The sequence below is a fragment of the Sminthopsis crassicaudata genome, chromosome 2 (assembly GCF_048593235.1).
Source record: "Sminthopsis crassicaudata isolate SCR6 chromosome 2, ASM4859323v1, whole genome shotgun sequence".
In the NCBI taxonomy this organism is placed as follows: domain Eukaryota; kingdom Metazoa; phylum Chordata; class Mammalia; order Dasyuromorphia; family Dasyuridae; genus Sminthopsis; species Sminthopsis crassicaudata.
In genome coordinates this window covers 522,670,136-522,685,174 of record NC_133618.1, presented here as the reverse complement: position 1 = coordinate 522,685,174, position 15,039 = coordinate 522,670,136, and the positions used below count along the sequence as shown (strand labels likewise).

General features: G+C 39.6%; 1 protein-coding gene across 1 annotated transcript in view; it reads left to right on the top strand.

Annotated features, from left to right (window-relative positions):
• Positions 1-696: 696 nt before the first annotated feature.
• TNFAIP8L3 (TNF alpha induced protein 8 like 3) overlaps positions 697-15,039 on the top strand; it is a 29,037-nt gene continuing 14,694 nt past the window's right edge. The window contains exon 1 of the mRNA XM_074294506.1: positions 697-1,587. Within this exon, the coding sequence (XP_074150607.1) occupies positions 1,536-1,587 (52 nt within the window). The 5' untranslated portion in view covers positions 697-1,535. The remainder of the gene's footprint in view (positions 1,588-15,039) is intronic.

The following is a 15,039-nucleotide window of genomic DNA, read 5'->3' as shown; positions in this document are numbered from 1 at the left end:
TTCTAATAATTGAATAATGCAGTAGAATGGAAGTTCCCTGAGAAGAGGAATCTTTTCACTGTCTTTGCATATCCTCAGCTTAGCACAGAAGGCACATAGTATGCTTCCCTCCCCCCTTTTTTAACAGCTTAGTGAAGAGGGCTCTAGAATTAGTCAGAAAGACCTGCCTCGGATACTTAATATCAGTGTGGCCTTGGATAAGTCATGTAACCTTCAAATGATACAAAGGTCTCAGTTTCCTCATTCCTAATATGAAGGGGTCTGACTCGACAATCTTATATTTCGTTTCAGGTCTAAGTGGGTCCTATTCAATAAAAGTAAGTTTCTTAAGGATGGGGCTATTTCTCTCTCCTTTTTCTCTCTCCAGGGTCTTTGGATCTCCAACTTCTGGTACACAGCAAGCATTTAATAAATGAATACATCCTTGTTGCCTCCCACAAGACACTCCATCTCTCTACTCCGGTCGTTTTCAGACACCCCGCACCCCCTTCAAAGTTGCAATTCTCTCCCTTCCCCCTACCTTTTTTTTTTTTTTTTTTTTTTTTTTTGGCTGAGGATGAAAAAAAGAAAGACAGCCAAGCTTTTAGAACACAGCAGAACTGAATGCATTAATCATTTATTCGCAAAAATCCGGTGCTGTCTTGGTCAACTTTTGTCCCCAGGTATAAGGAACTTCTCTTTCCCCTAAGTAAGGACTCAGTTCGGAGCTGGGAGCTGTTAAGTTACTTATTTGCTTCCACTTCGAAAACCAGAAGGAGCCTGGCATCCAAATTGCCGGCTTCGCCGCCCCATTCACCCAGCTATTCCCGGGCCCACAGACCTCTAACGGGCGTGGGGGGGGAGGGGGGAAGGGACGCGAGGGACGAAGAAAGAAGTGTATTTTCCATAAGAGCCTCTTACCGACCTGGCTCAGAAATTGGGAAGCAGCGGTTTCGGCAGCAGCCACCGCACCACCCTGCCAAGCAGCAACTTCAGCTAAAAGCAGCGGGCAGGCGCGAGGAGGGGCCCGGGAGGAGGGCAGCGCTTCTGGGATATTTAATGTAAGTCTTGCAACAGGCTTCAAAGAACGTTGCTCTCCACTCCCCGCCTCCCAACCTCCCCTTCGCATCCCCCCCCACCATCCCCCGAGCCCCAACCCCCTTTCTCTCTTTTCCTGTTGCGTCCCAGCCCTCCGCCCCACGTTTTCTGGTGCTGGCACATACTGACCCAGAGCAGTTCAGCTCTGCTCAGCCGTGCCGTGCAGTGCAGTGCGCTGCAGCTCCGCTCAGCTTCGGAGAGCCCGGCGGCGAGGGCGCGGAGCCGGGGAGCCCCATCCTAGCGCTCCCTCGGATTCCGGGGCCGCTCCCCTCCTAAGCCGCAGGCGCTGCCGCCTCCGCCTCCGCCGTCTCCTCCTCCTCGGGAGTTGCGCGCACAGCGGAGGCACCCCTCGGGACGCCCGCAGCCAGCCAGACGGTCTGCAGAGCGGACCGACGGACGGGAGCCCCCGCAGTAGGGTGAGCGGCCGAAGAGAGCGCGCTTAGAGACCGGCCCGAAGCATGGACTCGGATTCTGGGGAGCTGAGCGAGGGAGAGCCGGTCTCCGCGGCAGGTAAGGCTGGAGTGGCAGGGGTTGCTAAGGGGAGGAGGGGATAGAAGAAGAGGATAAGAGGCGGGGAGAGAAATCGCTGGGATTTCTCTAGCAGAAGGACTGGCTCACAGAAGGCAGAATTAGTTCTGTAAGATAGAATTGTTTTAACCAGCTGGCTGCGGGTGTGTGCGTGCGCGGGTGCGGGTTTTCATTCTTCTTGGCGCCCAACCAACTTATTTAGTTGCAGAATCTTTCAAGGGTGCCAGTGTAGAGAGGTGTGCATTGGGCTAAGGCTAGCCCCAGTCTTGTTTGTATTGGACTCTTCTTCTCCTGGAAGCAGGGTGGGGGCAATGTTTGGGAAATACTTACTGTGTGCCGCATCAAGAATTGCAAAATATCTGCCCTTTGAATTTTACTTCCAAATGCTGGCTTAAAGAGTCCCTCAGCGGAAGGGTTAGTTGAGATGTATAGCAGGTGACTCAGTCTGAAGTCAGGAAAGCTAAAAAGGTGGAGGTTAGAGTAATTCCGTGGGAAATGACAAAACGAGAAATCCAATACTTTATGTATTGTGGTTTCTAGAAATTATCATTTTTCCCCCTTTCAGAATTATAGTTGGGTATATCCCAAAGCTCCAAGCTGGAGCAGAAGGTATAAGTGAGCATCTTGGAGGACAGGAAGACATGAAGAGAGAGGAGTGCCCTATAGGAATGGAGGGTGGGGGGAAGGGAACAAAACGGGAGGCTTTTTTTTTTTTTTAAACATTGACTGATCGATGTAAAGGCTGAGGATGGATTATTATCCATCGCTTCACCCCTCCCTAGCTTCTGAACAGGAAGAATTAGAAAGTAACCAGCATCTTTCGGTGATCTGCTGACCCCTCACCCTCTCCTGTCCACCCACAGTCGGAATCAGCCAAACATCAACTCACTCTTTTAAATCACCCCCTCTTCTCCCATCTCCGTGACCATTCACCCACGCTCTAAGTCACCAAATCATGCTCTCTCTCACCTACTCTTCCCACGTATTCTTTTGAGTGCGAGAATATATGTAGAGATCTTCAGTCCTAGCGACTGGGAGTTGGAGAAGAAAGACTGGGAATAAAAAATCAGAGACTCCCATAAGCCCAGTCTCCAAATGTCATTGATTGATGTGTTCCAGGAAGGCGCCTCAGGCAGTCAGTGAACTTGGAGTAACCAAAGATTACCCCAACACAAAGCCTTAAACTCTCACTTCCATAGAAAACGAAATCCTATACTGTAGCATACCCGGAGGTCTCTGTGCTGGTTCAAACTAAAGTTAAACTAGGGTCCAGAAATATAAATCAGAAGAGAGAAGATACCTACTAACCTCTTAGAATGGCTTGGTAAGCATACATCTGACAGGTGGAATGGAGCAGCAGACTTTCCTGGTATCTTGAATGCCACTTGCTTATATATTTGATTTATATTTGTGCTCTTGTGCATGGCTATAAATTGAGGCCCATCTTCATATTCAGTTTACTTTGACTTCATAGCCACCTTATATTTGAGCATATCCATGTGTAGAGCTATATGTTAGGGGATGTAATTATTTTAAGAATTTGGGAGGAAGTAGAGGGAGGAAAGACAGAGCAGCACTTTTAGAATGTTCTTCTAACCAGAGGAAAAGTAGAAAAAAGGACTGTATTTGGAGTCAGGTTTGAATCGAAGCTCTGTTCTTACTATTTAGGTAAATTACTTTACATCTATTGAGTTTTAGTTTCTTCTTCTATAAAAAGGGGGTGGGGAGGGGTGATTACATGGTGTCTGAGGTCCCATCCAGCTCTAAAAATCCTGTGACTTCATCAACAAAATCTGATATCCTTCACTGGCTTTTTTGGCAGAAGAGGGAGGGAAAGAAAAGGAAAGGGAGGAGGATCAGAGAATGAATAAGGGGGAGAGAAAGTAGATGAAAGGACTAGAAGAAGGTAGTCTAAGGTAGTTTGTATCCTCTTGAATGAGGGAAAGAAGCAGATTTAAAGTATCCACTCCCCAATAGCCCTACCTTCCTTTTCATTAAAGCAATACTACTTCTGTATATCTATGAATAATATGTCAAGGGGACTCTGAAAAACTACCTACCATTAATTAGCAAACTCATTTGGGGATCTTGAGTTACATTTTTTTCTGTCAATCATTTTAATCATTTGCTTCTATTGTCTACAGTAATTGAAAATATGCTGTATCTCACAAGTGAAGCAAGTATGTCCTAGAATCTAAGTATTGGAAGGTACCTCAGAGGTCATCTCATGACTCCCACATATAACATAATATGGTTATATGTTATATAACCTGACACATAAATGGTTATCCACTAGTGACAAGGAACTAACTCCCACTTCAAGAACCCTATTTTACTTTTGGACAGCTCTAATTCCTTTTTTTTTTTTTTTTTTTTTTTTTGGTATGTAAGGGGAAAAAATGCCTCCTGGAAACCTCTGTCCACTGGTCCTCTGGAGTCATAAAAATAATCTAATTCTTATTTCACATGATAACCTTTCACATATTTATGAACATAGTAATCATATCTTCCCCCAAGTAGTCTCTTTTTTCTTTAGGTTAAATATTCCCAGTTCTTATACAAAAATATTCTGTGACAAAAATTCAAGTCATCCTGTAGCTTTATTGTAAATCTCATTACTAAGGACAAGAACTATCTTCTGCTTCTTTGACTCCTCATTGAATAGTTTAGTGTCATCATAGAGATTATTATTGACTTGACTGACTGGCCCTTCGGAATGAGAGATTTTTTGCTATATAGAAAGGACCTTGGAGACTAGTCTTTGGTTTAAATCCTGTCTCCAACAAGTACAAATCACTTAACCTGTTGGTGCCCCAGGCATATAACTTTCTACAACCTTCAATTACCAATGATTTGTCAATCCCCATATGTGGAAGGAATTTCCATTCTGGGAAGTGTCCCACCCCCTTTTCTTCTCCCCCTCAGTTCCCCTCCCCCTCTACATATAAAACAAATACCTGTCAAACAAACAAACATAAAACATAAAACAAATATGTGAACTGCTCATATATTATGTTGAGGAAGTTTTCATGAAAGCAGACTTATAATTTAACAAATGACTATCCTTTAAATTTAATTACGGAATACTAATTAATGAATTGGAATAATTGTTCCCTATTTACAAAGCACAGAATCATACATTTAAAGCTAAGAGGAACCTTAGAATTCATTTAGTTTAACTTCTTCCTTTTGTAGATGAAGAAACTAGCCCTATTTAATATTTTTTAGGTATATGAACCTTACTATATTGATCTTAAACATTTATCTGTATCATCTATGTCATTGACTGGGTATACATGATAGAGTATGGGTGCCTTCCAGAGAGCATTCACCACATATGTGTGTGTATATTACATTCTATGTCAGTAGCTTTCAGATTTGACTATGAATACCACCTTCCTTTAATCTATAATCCTATCCCTCTTAGGACCATGTTAAGTTGTTGTTCTTAGATAGCTTCCTATCCTTTCTTTTTTAGTCTTTTTTGGGGCAGCAGGGGAGGGATGTCTTGTTGAATAATGAACCTTCATTTCTGGAGATAACCCTCCCTCCTTCAACCCCTCCAACCATCAGACCTTGTAACAAAAAGTTGGGAGGGGGACAGAAGAAAAAACAGTTCAACAAAACCAAACAACAGATTGACAGTGTGGGACAGTATAGGCACTATTTTACATTCAGAATGCAGAAAAGGGAGAAGGGTGCTTCTTTAAATATTTACAAAGGTGAGTCAGAGCATCTATGGATGCTCTGAGTTCTTTGACTCTGACCCCTCTTCTCTGAGCATCTTTTATCCCCAGCAAATGCCATGCAAATTTCATATCCTGGATTTCCCTGCATATTTGGAGAGGGGCTTAAAATTTTAATTTGCTATTATTTACTATTTATTCCTCAGGAAACATGATATTTCACGGGATTATAAATTTTAAGGATAGCTAAGAGGCCATCCCTCTATACAGGGATATATATCCCTGTACATATATCTCTTATTATACAGATGTGAAAATTGAGGCTCAGAGAAGAAAAGTGGCTTGCCCAGGATTACATATCTCTTTAAGTGCAGAACTCTATCCCCTGTGCCTCTCATCCTGCTTCTTTTAGGGCACTTTTGTATATTCCTGAAGTTTTATAGTTTCCATGATTAGGAAAAAGCCAGGGTTTATGGAACACTGGATTACTTCCAGAGACCCAACTTGGCAGTCTTTCCACCAGCAAACCCACCATTAACCTCTCAGACATGCTAGAGAGTTTTAGTTTCAGGATGATTGAGAATTTTTTCCTGAGAAGCAACTGGAGAATCAATAATAATGATCTCAGCCCTCCTTTTTTGGCTCACAAAGATGCTATGATATACCCCACCCTTCACTAAGGGAAGAAGAGTGTCCCCTCAAGCCGTCCCTCCCAGATTTTTCGAGTAGTCAAATGTATGGTCTATTGGCACTGCACTGTCTGCCCTCCTATATAGTGGCTGAGATGAGCAATTTTTACACATTTCCCCTCTGTCCCTCCCCTCCTCAAGAACCTCTAAAGGATTCCTTTTGCCCATCATATCAAATCCAAATTCCTCTGCCAGATTCCAACTTTCTAAGCTTATTATACCTAACTTTTGCTTTCTTGCTTATTTCTCATGTATGAATTCTATCCCCTTCCTTTGAATATTTGTACAAAGACTGCCCTGATGCCTAGAATAAGGGCAGCTAGATGCACTGTGGATAAAAGGCAGGTCTTGGACACAAAAAGATTTCAGTTTAAATCTGGTCACACACCTGGCTGTGTGACGCTGGGCAAGTTATTTAACCCTGTTGCCAGTTTCCTTATTTAAGTTATAATGTTATATTTCTATATTTATAAAATTTATAAAATAAAATTATAGAGAAGGAAATGGAAAATTGCCCTAATACCTTTGCAAGAGAACCTAAATGGAGTCCCAAAGAATCCAGCAGGATTGAAATGACTGATTAACAACAAAGCCTAGAATGTACTATACCCCTGCCTTCACTTGTGCCTTTTAGATTCCCTTCAAATCTCAGCTTAGACTCTATTCCTTATAAGACCCCTTTTTGATTACACAAATTTCTGGGAACCACCATCCCTCTGAAATTACTTTGTATATCTCTTTAGAGACTTTTTATCCATAAACATGTTGTTTCCCCTAATAGAATGTTTCTCTCATTCTAGGCTTTTGGACAAAGGTTCAAAGAAAGGAAATAGAATGTTGCATATGAGGAATAAGCAAGCAAGTCAGGTATAATAAGCCTAGAAAGTTGGAACCTGGCAGAGAAATTTGGATTTGATATGGCAGCAAAAGGAATCCAATGGGGGTTGTTGAGCAGGGAAGGACATGGTGGAAGTGTTTTAGGAAGACTAGTCTGGCGGCAGTGAAGAGGAGTAGGGGACAGACGGAAGACAAGCTCAGCTGTGAAACTTGTGATAATCCAAGCATGAGATGACGAGGGCCTGAGCCACAGAGATAGCAGTGGGACAGAGAAGAAAAGATAGATTTCAAAGGATTGGTTGTCAGGATTCAGTGACAAATTGGATATAGGGCATGATGGAGATGGAAGAACCAAAGGTGATTTTGAAGCTTTTGAGCCTGGGAGGATGACAGTGCTTCTGACAGCAATGGGGAATGATAAAATCCATCTCAGTTGTGTTAAGCTTCTGGTGATAACAAAACATCTGAGGTGGAGGTGTCTTGTAGGCAGTTGGAAAAAAAAGTACAAAGTACAGCTGAGATGTCTGGCCAGAATCTCACTGCTGGTAGGAGGTAAAGCCATCCACTGAGACTGGGTGGGTGGAGTGTGTGTGGTGGGGAGAGGGGTGTAATCAGCCCACATACTTCCATAACACTCTAAGGTTTACAAAGCATTCTCCCCACCACAATCCCAAAAGGAAGGACATTGTTTTCCCCATTTTGAAAATAGGGAAACTAAAGCCCAGAGAGATAAAATTTACAGAGAGAGGAATGGGAAATTTAATGAGAGAAGTCTATAATAATCCTCACAGTGAATGCTGTTAGGAAGAGAAAACTTTTTCATACTCAAGGTCAGCTTTACTTTCCCAGTCTTTACTACACATTACTCCACTTTACATACTCAAAGCCCAACTAAGTATTATTCCTCACACATTACTCAGCTTGTCAGCAAGTATTGTTTAATTTTTGGTTTTGTATCTCCCCAACACCTACCACATAAAGAATAGGTACTAAGTAAAATGTAGTAGTTGCCTAATAAAAGTATGTGTTTTTGATTTATCTTCATTATTTGTGCAGGCTGTCCTTTTACCTGGTATGGAATATATTCTCTTTTCACCTCTGCCTTTTAGCATTTCTCATTTCCTTCTCTGCTCAGCCCAAGTGATACCTCCTATTGGAAGTCTTTCCTAATCTTTCCAGATGTTCATGCCTTTCCATTCTCAATTACTTTGAAATTCTTTCTTGATACAGGTTGTCCCAAAAGTCTTAGTGGAGTTTTAAGTTTTTGCTTTTTCAGCATGTATTTTCTATTTATTTCCCTTACAAAATGGATGCTCCATTATGATAGGGCCTTTTTGGATTTGCTTTTGTATCATGATCCCTAGTTCTTTGTAGCTTAATAAAACTGGTGAATCCATTGAAAATAAAGAAGAAGAAAGACTGAGAGCAACAGCTGGGGCCCAGAAGAAATTGGACATCTTGAATTTGTGATGGCCTATGTACAGCTCTGTCTTTTCCTACAAGAATGTTATAGACAAGAGAAAAAGCAAACAGTGGGGATGATGGGGCATCATGGTTCCTTAAAAGATTAGGAAGGTAAAAGAGTTTAGAAATCCTGAGAAGGCAACATTCATTAGATAGTTGACAAAGAAGGCTTAAGTGGGGTGTAGGTCTAGGTTCAGTGTAGGGAATGAGTGAGGAATAATGGGAGATGCTGAATGATGAACTGAAAGCCTAAGTGAAGAAATTAGGTAGATATTGAGCAAGAATGTGAGAGAGTGGGGAAGGAGGTTTTGCTAGAAAGGATATGTACTGACTTAAGTGATCTCAGCTTGAGGGAAGGGTTTGTAACCTTTCTTGTGTTATCTTGTGTCAAACCTTTGGAGTTTTTCTTAGAATGTTTTAAAGTGCATAAAATAAAATATAGAGCAGTACAAAGGAAACCAATTATATTGAAGTATAGTTATCAAAATCTTTAAAAAAAAAGTTTCAAGATCCCACATAATAATGGAGAGGGTGGGAGAGTTATAGTGATTGCTGATGAGTGATTTAGATTTGTAGAAATGGAGTACTACCTTTACCGCCTTGCTCATGCTATTCCTCCAGCTTGGATATTTTCCTCCTTTCTCCATCTCTTCAAAATCCTACCTAACCTTTCAGGCCTAGATCTAGCCAAATTTGTCTCACTTTTAAATATGCCATTCTTTTTTCTACTTTTACTCATTCTACACTCCCATCCTACCCCTAGCCTTATGTGTCTCTTTCTGCTGCACCATCCCCAATCATTCAAGATCTAAACCAAGCCTTTGAGTCATAGTGAAAGTTTGCTGAATTCAAATCCAGGTTCTTGAGCTATGTGACCTAAGGCAAGTCACACCTCTATAAACCTTATTTTTCTCATCCATAAAATGAAAGTGTTGGATTCTATGACTTCTAAAAACCTTCCATGTCTAGATTTATGATCCTCTGATAAATTGTCTCTTCTCTAAAACCTTAATCACTTTTCCAGCCTATGTTGATCTTCTTCCCATGACAGTCTCAGATTTACTCTTAGAGTTTAGATGGCTTATTTTGATATAAGTAATGGTTGATTCAATATAACTAACTCAATGATCTTAAAGAGGCCAGATTTGAAACCACTTTTCTGTTCTAATAGATGGCTCAGCAATCATCCTGTGAATGGATGATCTGATTATACATATAGAAGAATCCTTTGTCCCCCTCAATTCCCCACAGAATTTTGGAAGCTAGGAGAACAAGCTGTGAAGACTTCAAAACTATATTAATATCTTTTGAACAATAATCTTCATAGATGGTTTCCAGGGAGAAAAATAAAGCAAAAGAATTAGACTATCTTTTTTTTGCTTTCCACATATATATATATATATATATGTTGGCTTATATATGATTTTCAAGTGTAAATCCAAAGGGAAGAGCAAGGCAGAAGGAGCATTCATTCCATTTTGTGTGCAACCCTTGAACATTTCCTATGTACATATTACTGTGGGAATTATAGAAGGAAAGGAATGATTCTTGGTTCCCAATGAGCTTTTGGATTAGTTGGGGAGAAAAGGCAAGCACATACAAAACTAGTTAATGGTATAGACAGTGTTGTTATAGGTAGAAAAAAAGAGAAATCACTTCTCAATCAAGCAAGACTTCCTGGAATATCATATCAGTTTGTAGATAATATATTAAGTCAAGCTAAATCAATGCCTTCCTTAATTTCCCACCATTTCCAAACCTCTCTCTCTTTTCTGTATAATCTAACTGTACTACTTCCTTGTAAAGCATTAATTGATTATTGCCATCTGTCAAGAAAAGTCATAGATTTGGAGCCACAAGGGACCTTAGAAGCTGTAATAATCCAAAGTATTCATTTTTTGGAGATAAGGAAACTGAGATCTAAAGAAAGATCAGGCAGGTAATAGGTGTCAGCATTTGAACACAATCTTCCTTGACTTTGTGGAATTGAATCCTCTTGACCATTCTCTGTTGCTGAATATTCTACCTTGTCACAAGAGATAACACATTTCTTTTGGTTCTCCTAAACTATAACCATTCCTAGTCCTTTCCCCAATCTTTCTAAGTATGTCTTTATCATTTTGTCTCTGGCCCTCTTTCAACATATTCTCTACTGTGGCAAAGCTCATTTACTCTCCTTCAATTGTTCCTGAAATGACATCTTCCAAATTAAACTTTCAAGAAGACAGAAGTTTATTATGTGCATTAAGTGCAAGGTGTTTTACTAGGTACTAGAAACACAACGGCAAATATAAGACCTTTAAAGGACTTAATTTCCAAACCTGCATTTCTGAATCAACTTCAAGATATTGTCACATGGATGTACCATTAGCACCTCAAACTCAACATCATCCAAAAACAAAACTCTTCCCTTCTTAATCTTTTCCTTCTCCTGTTAAAGACACTTCCTACTGTTGGAAACTTTAAGATTTCCTTTAATTCTTCCTTCTCATATTCAAAAGGATATTTTACCTCCAAAACATCTCTTCTATCTCTGTACCCTTATTATTACTGACACTAGTTGAGGTCCTCATTACCAATGGTCTGCACTAATAGCTTTCTAGTAAGTCTCCCTACCTTCTTTCCCTCCCTTCATAACAGTGCTGGATAAATGAAATCTTCCTCCCCTTCTCTTTCCCTCCCACTGTAACAATAAAAACAGAAAAATGTAAAAAACAAATAAAAATACACTCACAACAACCATACCTAGTCTACAAAACAAATTTCTGCATTGGCCATGTCCAGAAATACATAACTTATTGCATTTTTAAGTCCATCACCTCTCTGGTAGGAGGTGTGGGTGGTGTGATTCATTTTCAGTGATTTTCTATGCTTTTCTACTTTATTGCCTTTGTTCACTCTTATGCCTGAAACATTCTCCCTCCCCCTCTTTACCTGTTGAATTCTTACCCATTCTTTAAAGCTCAACCCACACATTCCCTCCTTCTTGAAGCCTTCCATGAACCAAAGTAGTAATGAGTTTCCCTCTCAGATGTCACGTTGCACTTTGTTGTATATTTACCTTTTATGATATAGTTCATATTATAATGATCTATATGTTTTGGAGTCCTCAGATTTAAAACTGGAAAGGACTGCTAAATAGCTTCTTGTCATTAGAGCCAACATATTTCTTGGTTCTCCCAAACTATTCCTTCTCATTTTTTCCCCAATTCTTTATCATATGTATTCTCTATAATTCTGCCTTTGGCCCTCTTTCTATATATTCTCTCTTGTAGCAAACTCGTTTGCTTTCATTTGATTGTTCTATAAGAATAGCTTCCCAATTAAGCTTCAAACTCTTTCCACTCTACCATGTTATCACTCTTACTAAACTCTAAGCCCCATCAAAGTAGGGGCAGAGCGTCTAAACTTCCTATCTCCTTCAGCACTAACCATAGTGCTTTCCATAGAAAATAGATGAATGAATGAATGAAGATGGCACATACAAGGGCTAGTGAAGAGGGAGGTTTATTTGGAGTGCAGGATATTAAAGGGTAGTAGAAGATAAGAGTAATCACAGTTAAAAAGTAGATAAAAACAGATCTAAAGAAATGATTTTTTTGTGTGTGTCATGGAACCCCTTTGGCAGTCTGATGGAACCTGTGGATCTCTTCTGAATAGAATAAAATTAATGGAATTACAAAGGAAGTCACTTATATTGAAATACAGGCAGGATGTGCTGGCAAATGTTTAACAATATGTATGTTTGTATGTATATACATCTGTATGCATGGTATGCCTTTAAGTTTAATTTGCATTATTAATATTTTCTCCATCACTTTCTTAAGTCTAGATGGTCACCAAAACAGTAGATCAAGCCTTGATTTATAGTTGTTACTGATTTCTGAATTGTAAATTGTTAACTGAAAATGTAATAATGAGCTCCAGCACACTTCTGGATATAGCTATCAAAAATACTTTTTTAATTGGTTCACAGACCCCCAGGTTAGGAAACTCTTGGTATAGAACTAGAAGATACCTCAAAGGTCATCTTGTCCAATCCCTTCATTGTACAGGTGATTAAACTGATTTTCTGAGGGAGGTCACTCAGGTAGTAAATAGCTCAGATGGGATTTGAATCCAGACTCATCTAACTTCAAAGCCATTGTTCTTTCTACTGCATCACAACCATTATCATTATAGCTAATACAATTCACCATATAGGCTTTGCTGTGATTTGTTATATATGTTGTTTTTATTTCATCCTTGTACTTTTCATTCCCTTAAAAAAAAAAAACTAGCACCTGCTTTCCAGAGCACCAAGAAAACTACATCATCATTGCTTTTCACAGTTCTCTCCATTCATGCAATCATTTATTTTTTTCTTGGGTTACTATTAGTTCTTATTTGATTCCCTTGAAAATCCCAGTAAAGGCATCTTGTAGCTGATTTTATTTGATTTTTTCAGTCTCTTGCCTTCTCTTCCCCTCTATGTAAAAATACTTGTGTAGGTGGGTGTTTGGTCTGTTTTCCATACTAGTATAGAAGTGAAAATGATGAAGATCCTAGAAAACATGTTTCCCTCAACAACCCAATTAAAGAGACTTCCAAAGGCAAATTAAAGTCCTTTCCCCACATATATTGAAGTATGCTAGATTAAAAATACCTTTTTTAAAAAATTGTACATGAAATGCTCTTTTTAGGCAACCACATGCCATAAATCCTGAGGCCTCTTTAGGAAAATGTAAAATACTTCTTGAGTTTCTCCAGCATCACAGCCTGGGAATAAATTTGAGCTTGTTAATGGAAAATCTACTAGTGTGTGGACTGTTTAAAAAAAAAAAAAAAAAAAAAGGACCAACTTGGCAGCACGAAAAGTGCTAGACACACCCTAATACAAACCAGCATTTTGTAATTCAGTTCTCACTCAAGGAAAAAAAAAATCCATACTTCAATTGTGTCCAAATTTTTAAAAGTTGCTGAAAAGCCACGGAGACAGCCACTAGCTTCTGGGTTATATTTTCATCAGTAAAATATGCTTGTTCTACTAAATTCTCTTTCAGCCCTTCAGGAAAACAATTTGGTTAGTTTCCCTTGTAAAGATATACTAGCAATGGTAACAGCTTGTATTTACATAGTAGGAGAGTCAGATTGATACCTTTGACTTCCTAAAGTGCAGTCCTTGGAAATCTATTTAGTTGAACCTCTGGTTCTCACAGTCTGTAACTAATAGATTATAATTGCAGAATAAATTTCTTTTTTAATAGAAAAAAGGAAGCAGATTGGGTTCCCTGAGAGAAAGAAAGCCAAGCAACTTTGGGTTCTGCTCCATGCTTTCCTAATCCTTGACCATCACCCTTACCTTGCTCTGATTCCCTTTCTGCTTAGACAGAAATAAGGAAGTCTGGGAGCAGAAGCAAGGGTGAGGTTTGTATGAACTTGGGAAGTTGGAGAAGAAGAGCAGGCAGGACTAGATCAAGTAGTAACAGGAAAGCTAGGGAAGCAGCAAACCTAGACTCTTGTCTTGACTTTGCTATTAACTAGCAAACTAGTGACCTTAGACAAACCTCAATACTAGTTTAGTTTAATTCCAGTTTAGAGTTGAGGTTTGTAGTTTTGTTTTTTTGTTTTTTGCTCTGTCTCCATTCTCCTGTTTCTCGTGCCCTAAGGAAGGAAAGGCAGGCAGTGTGATCTAATAGTGGAAAGAGTGAGAAAACTTAGTTTCAAAAGCATTTCTGTAGTCAGGAATACCAGCACCAGCTGGGCTGGAGAGCTTAGCTGTGCAAGCAGAGGTAGGCAGGGTATTGCAGGGAGTGGCAGTCCTAGCCCTGGCTCTGGCTCCTATAACTGTGGCAGCTAAGTATGGCTTTTGGACAGAACTCCAGTCTGGAAGAGTCATGATGAACCAAAGCCTCTGAAGCATTTCCATGGGCAAGTCATCTCAGTTTCTTTATTATAAAATAAAAGAGGTGGTCTAGATCAGAAGTCAAACAAGCAGCCCAAAACACTCCTGAGTGTGTTTAGAACCAAATTAAAGTGTAATTGGGAAATATTTAATATAATAAACAAAATATAATAAAACATTGCTAAATCAATAAATGACTGCAGGGATCCTTATGTATAGATTAGTATGGCCCCCAGTTTTCATTTGAGTTTGACAACACTGGTCTGAAACAGTTGTCTGAAAGTTTTCAAAAGCTTTCAGCTCCAAATCTATGATGACCTCCACTGAGAATGAATTCACATTAGACTAAGGCAACTTGTTGTTGTTTTTTAACTATATCTAATCTAGAAGTCTTAGATCTCTTTGGCAGTCAGTGGGTCCCTTCACAGAATAATATTTTTAAGACATAAAATACAGAAGATTACATAGGAAACCCATTATTTTAAATAAATATGTATTTTTCCCCCATCTAAATTCTTAGACCTTCCTCTGAAATCTCTCCTTAGTCCCTTTGGAGATCTAGAACCAAGTTAAGAACCTTTGCTCCAACCATTAGGAAGCTATATCTAACATTGATCTCAAATCTGCTTCTCTACAACGTTCACTCACTGGTTCTGCCTTCTGGGGCCAAACAAAACAAATGTAGTCTCTCTTCATCTCATAATGCTTCAACTGATCCTAACCTTTAAGTATAGGAAAACTTCTAGTTCCACTTCTTGTACTAACATCTCCTGGCCTCATTTGTAAAATGAGATTGTTGCACTGGATGGTTTCTAAGGTCTCTTCTGGTATTAATGCTTTGTGAGTTCTATGAGATAGGGATGTATAATCAAAA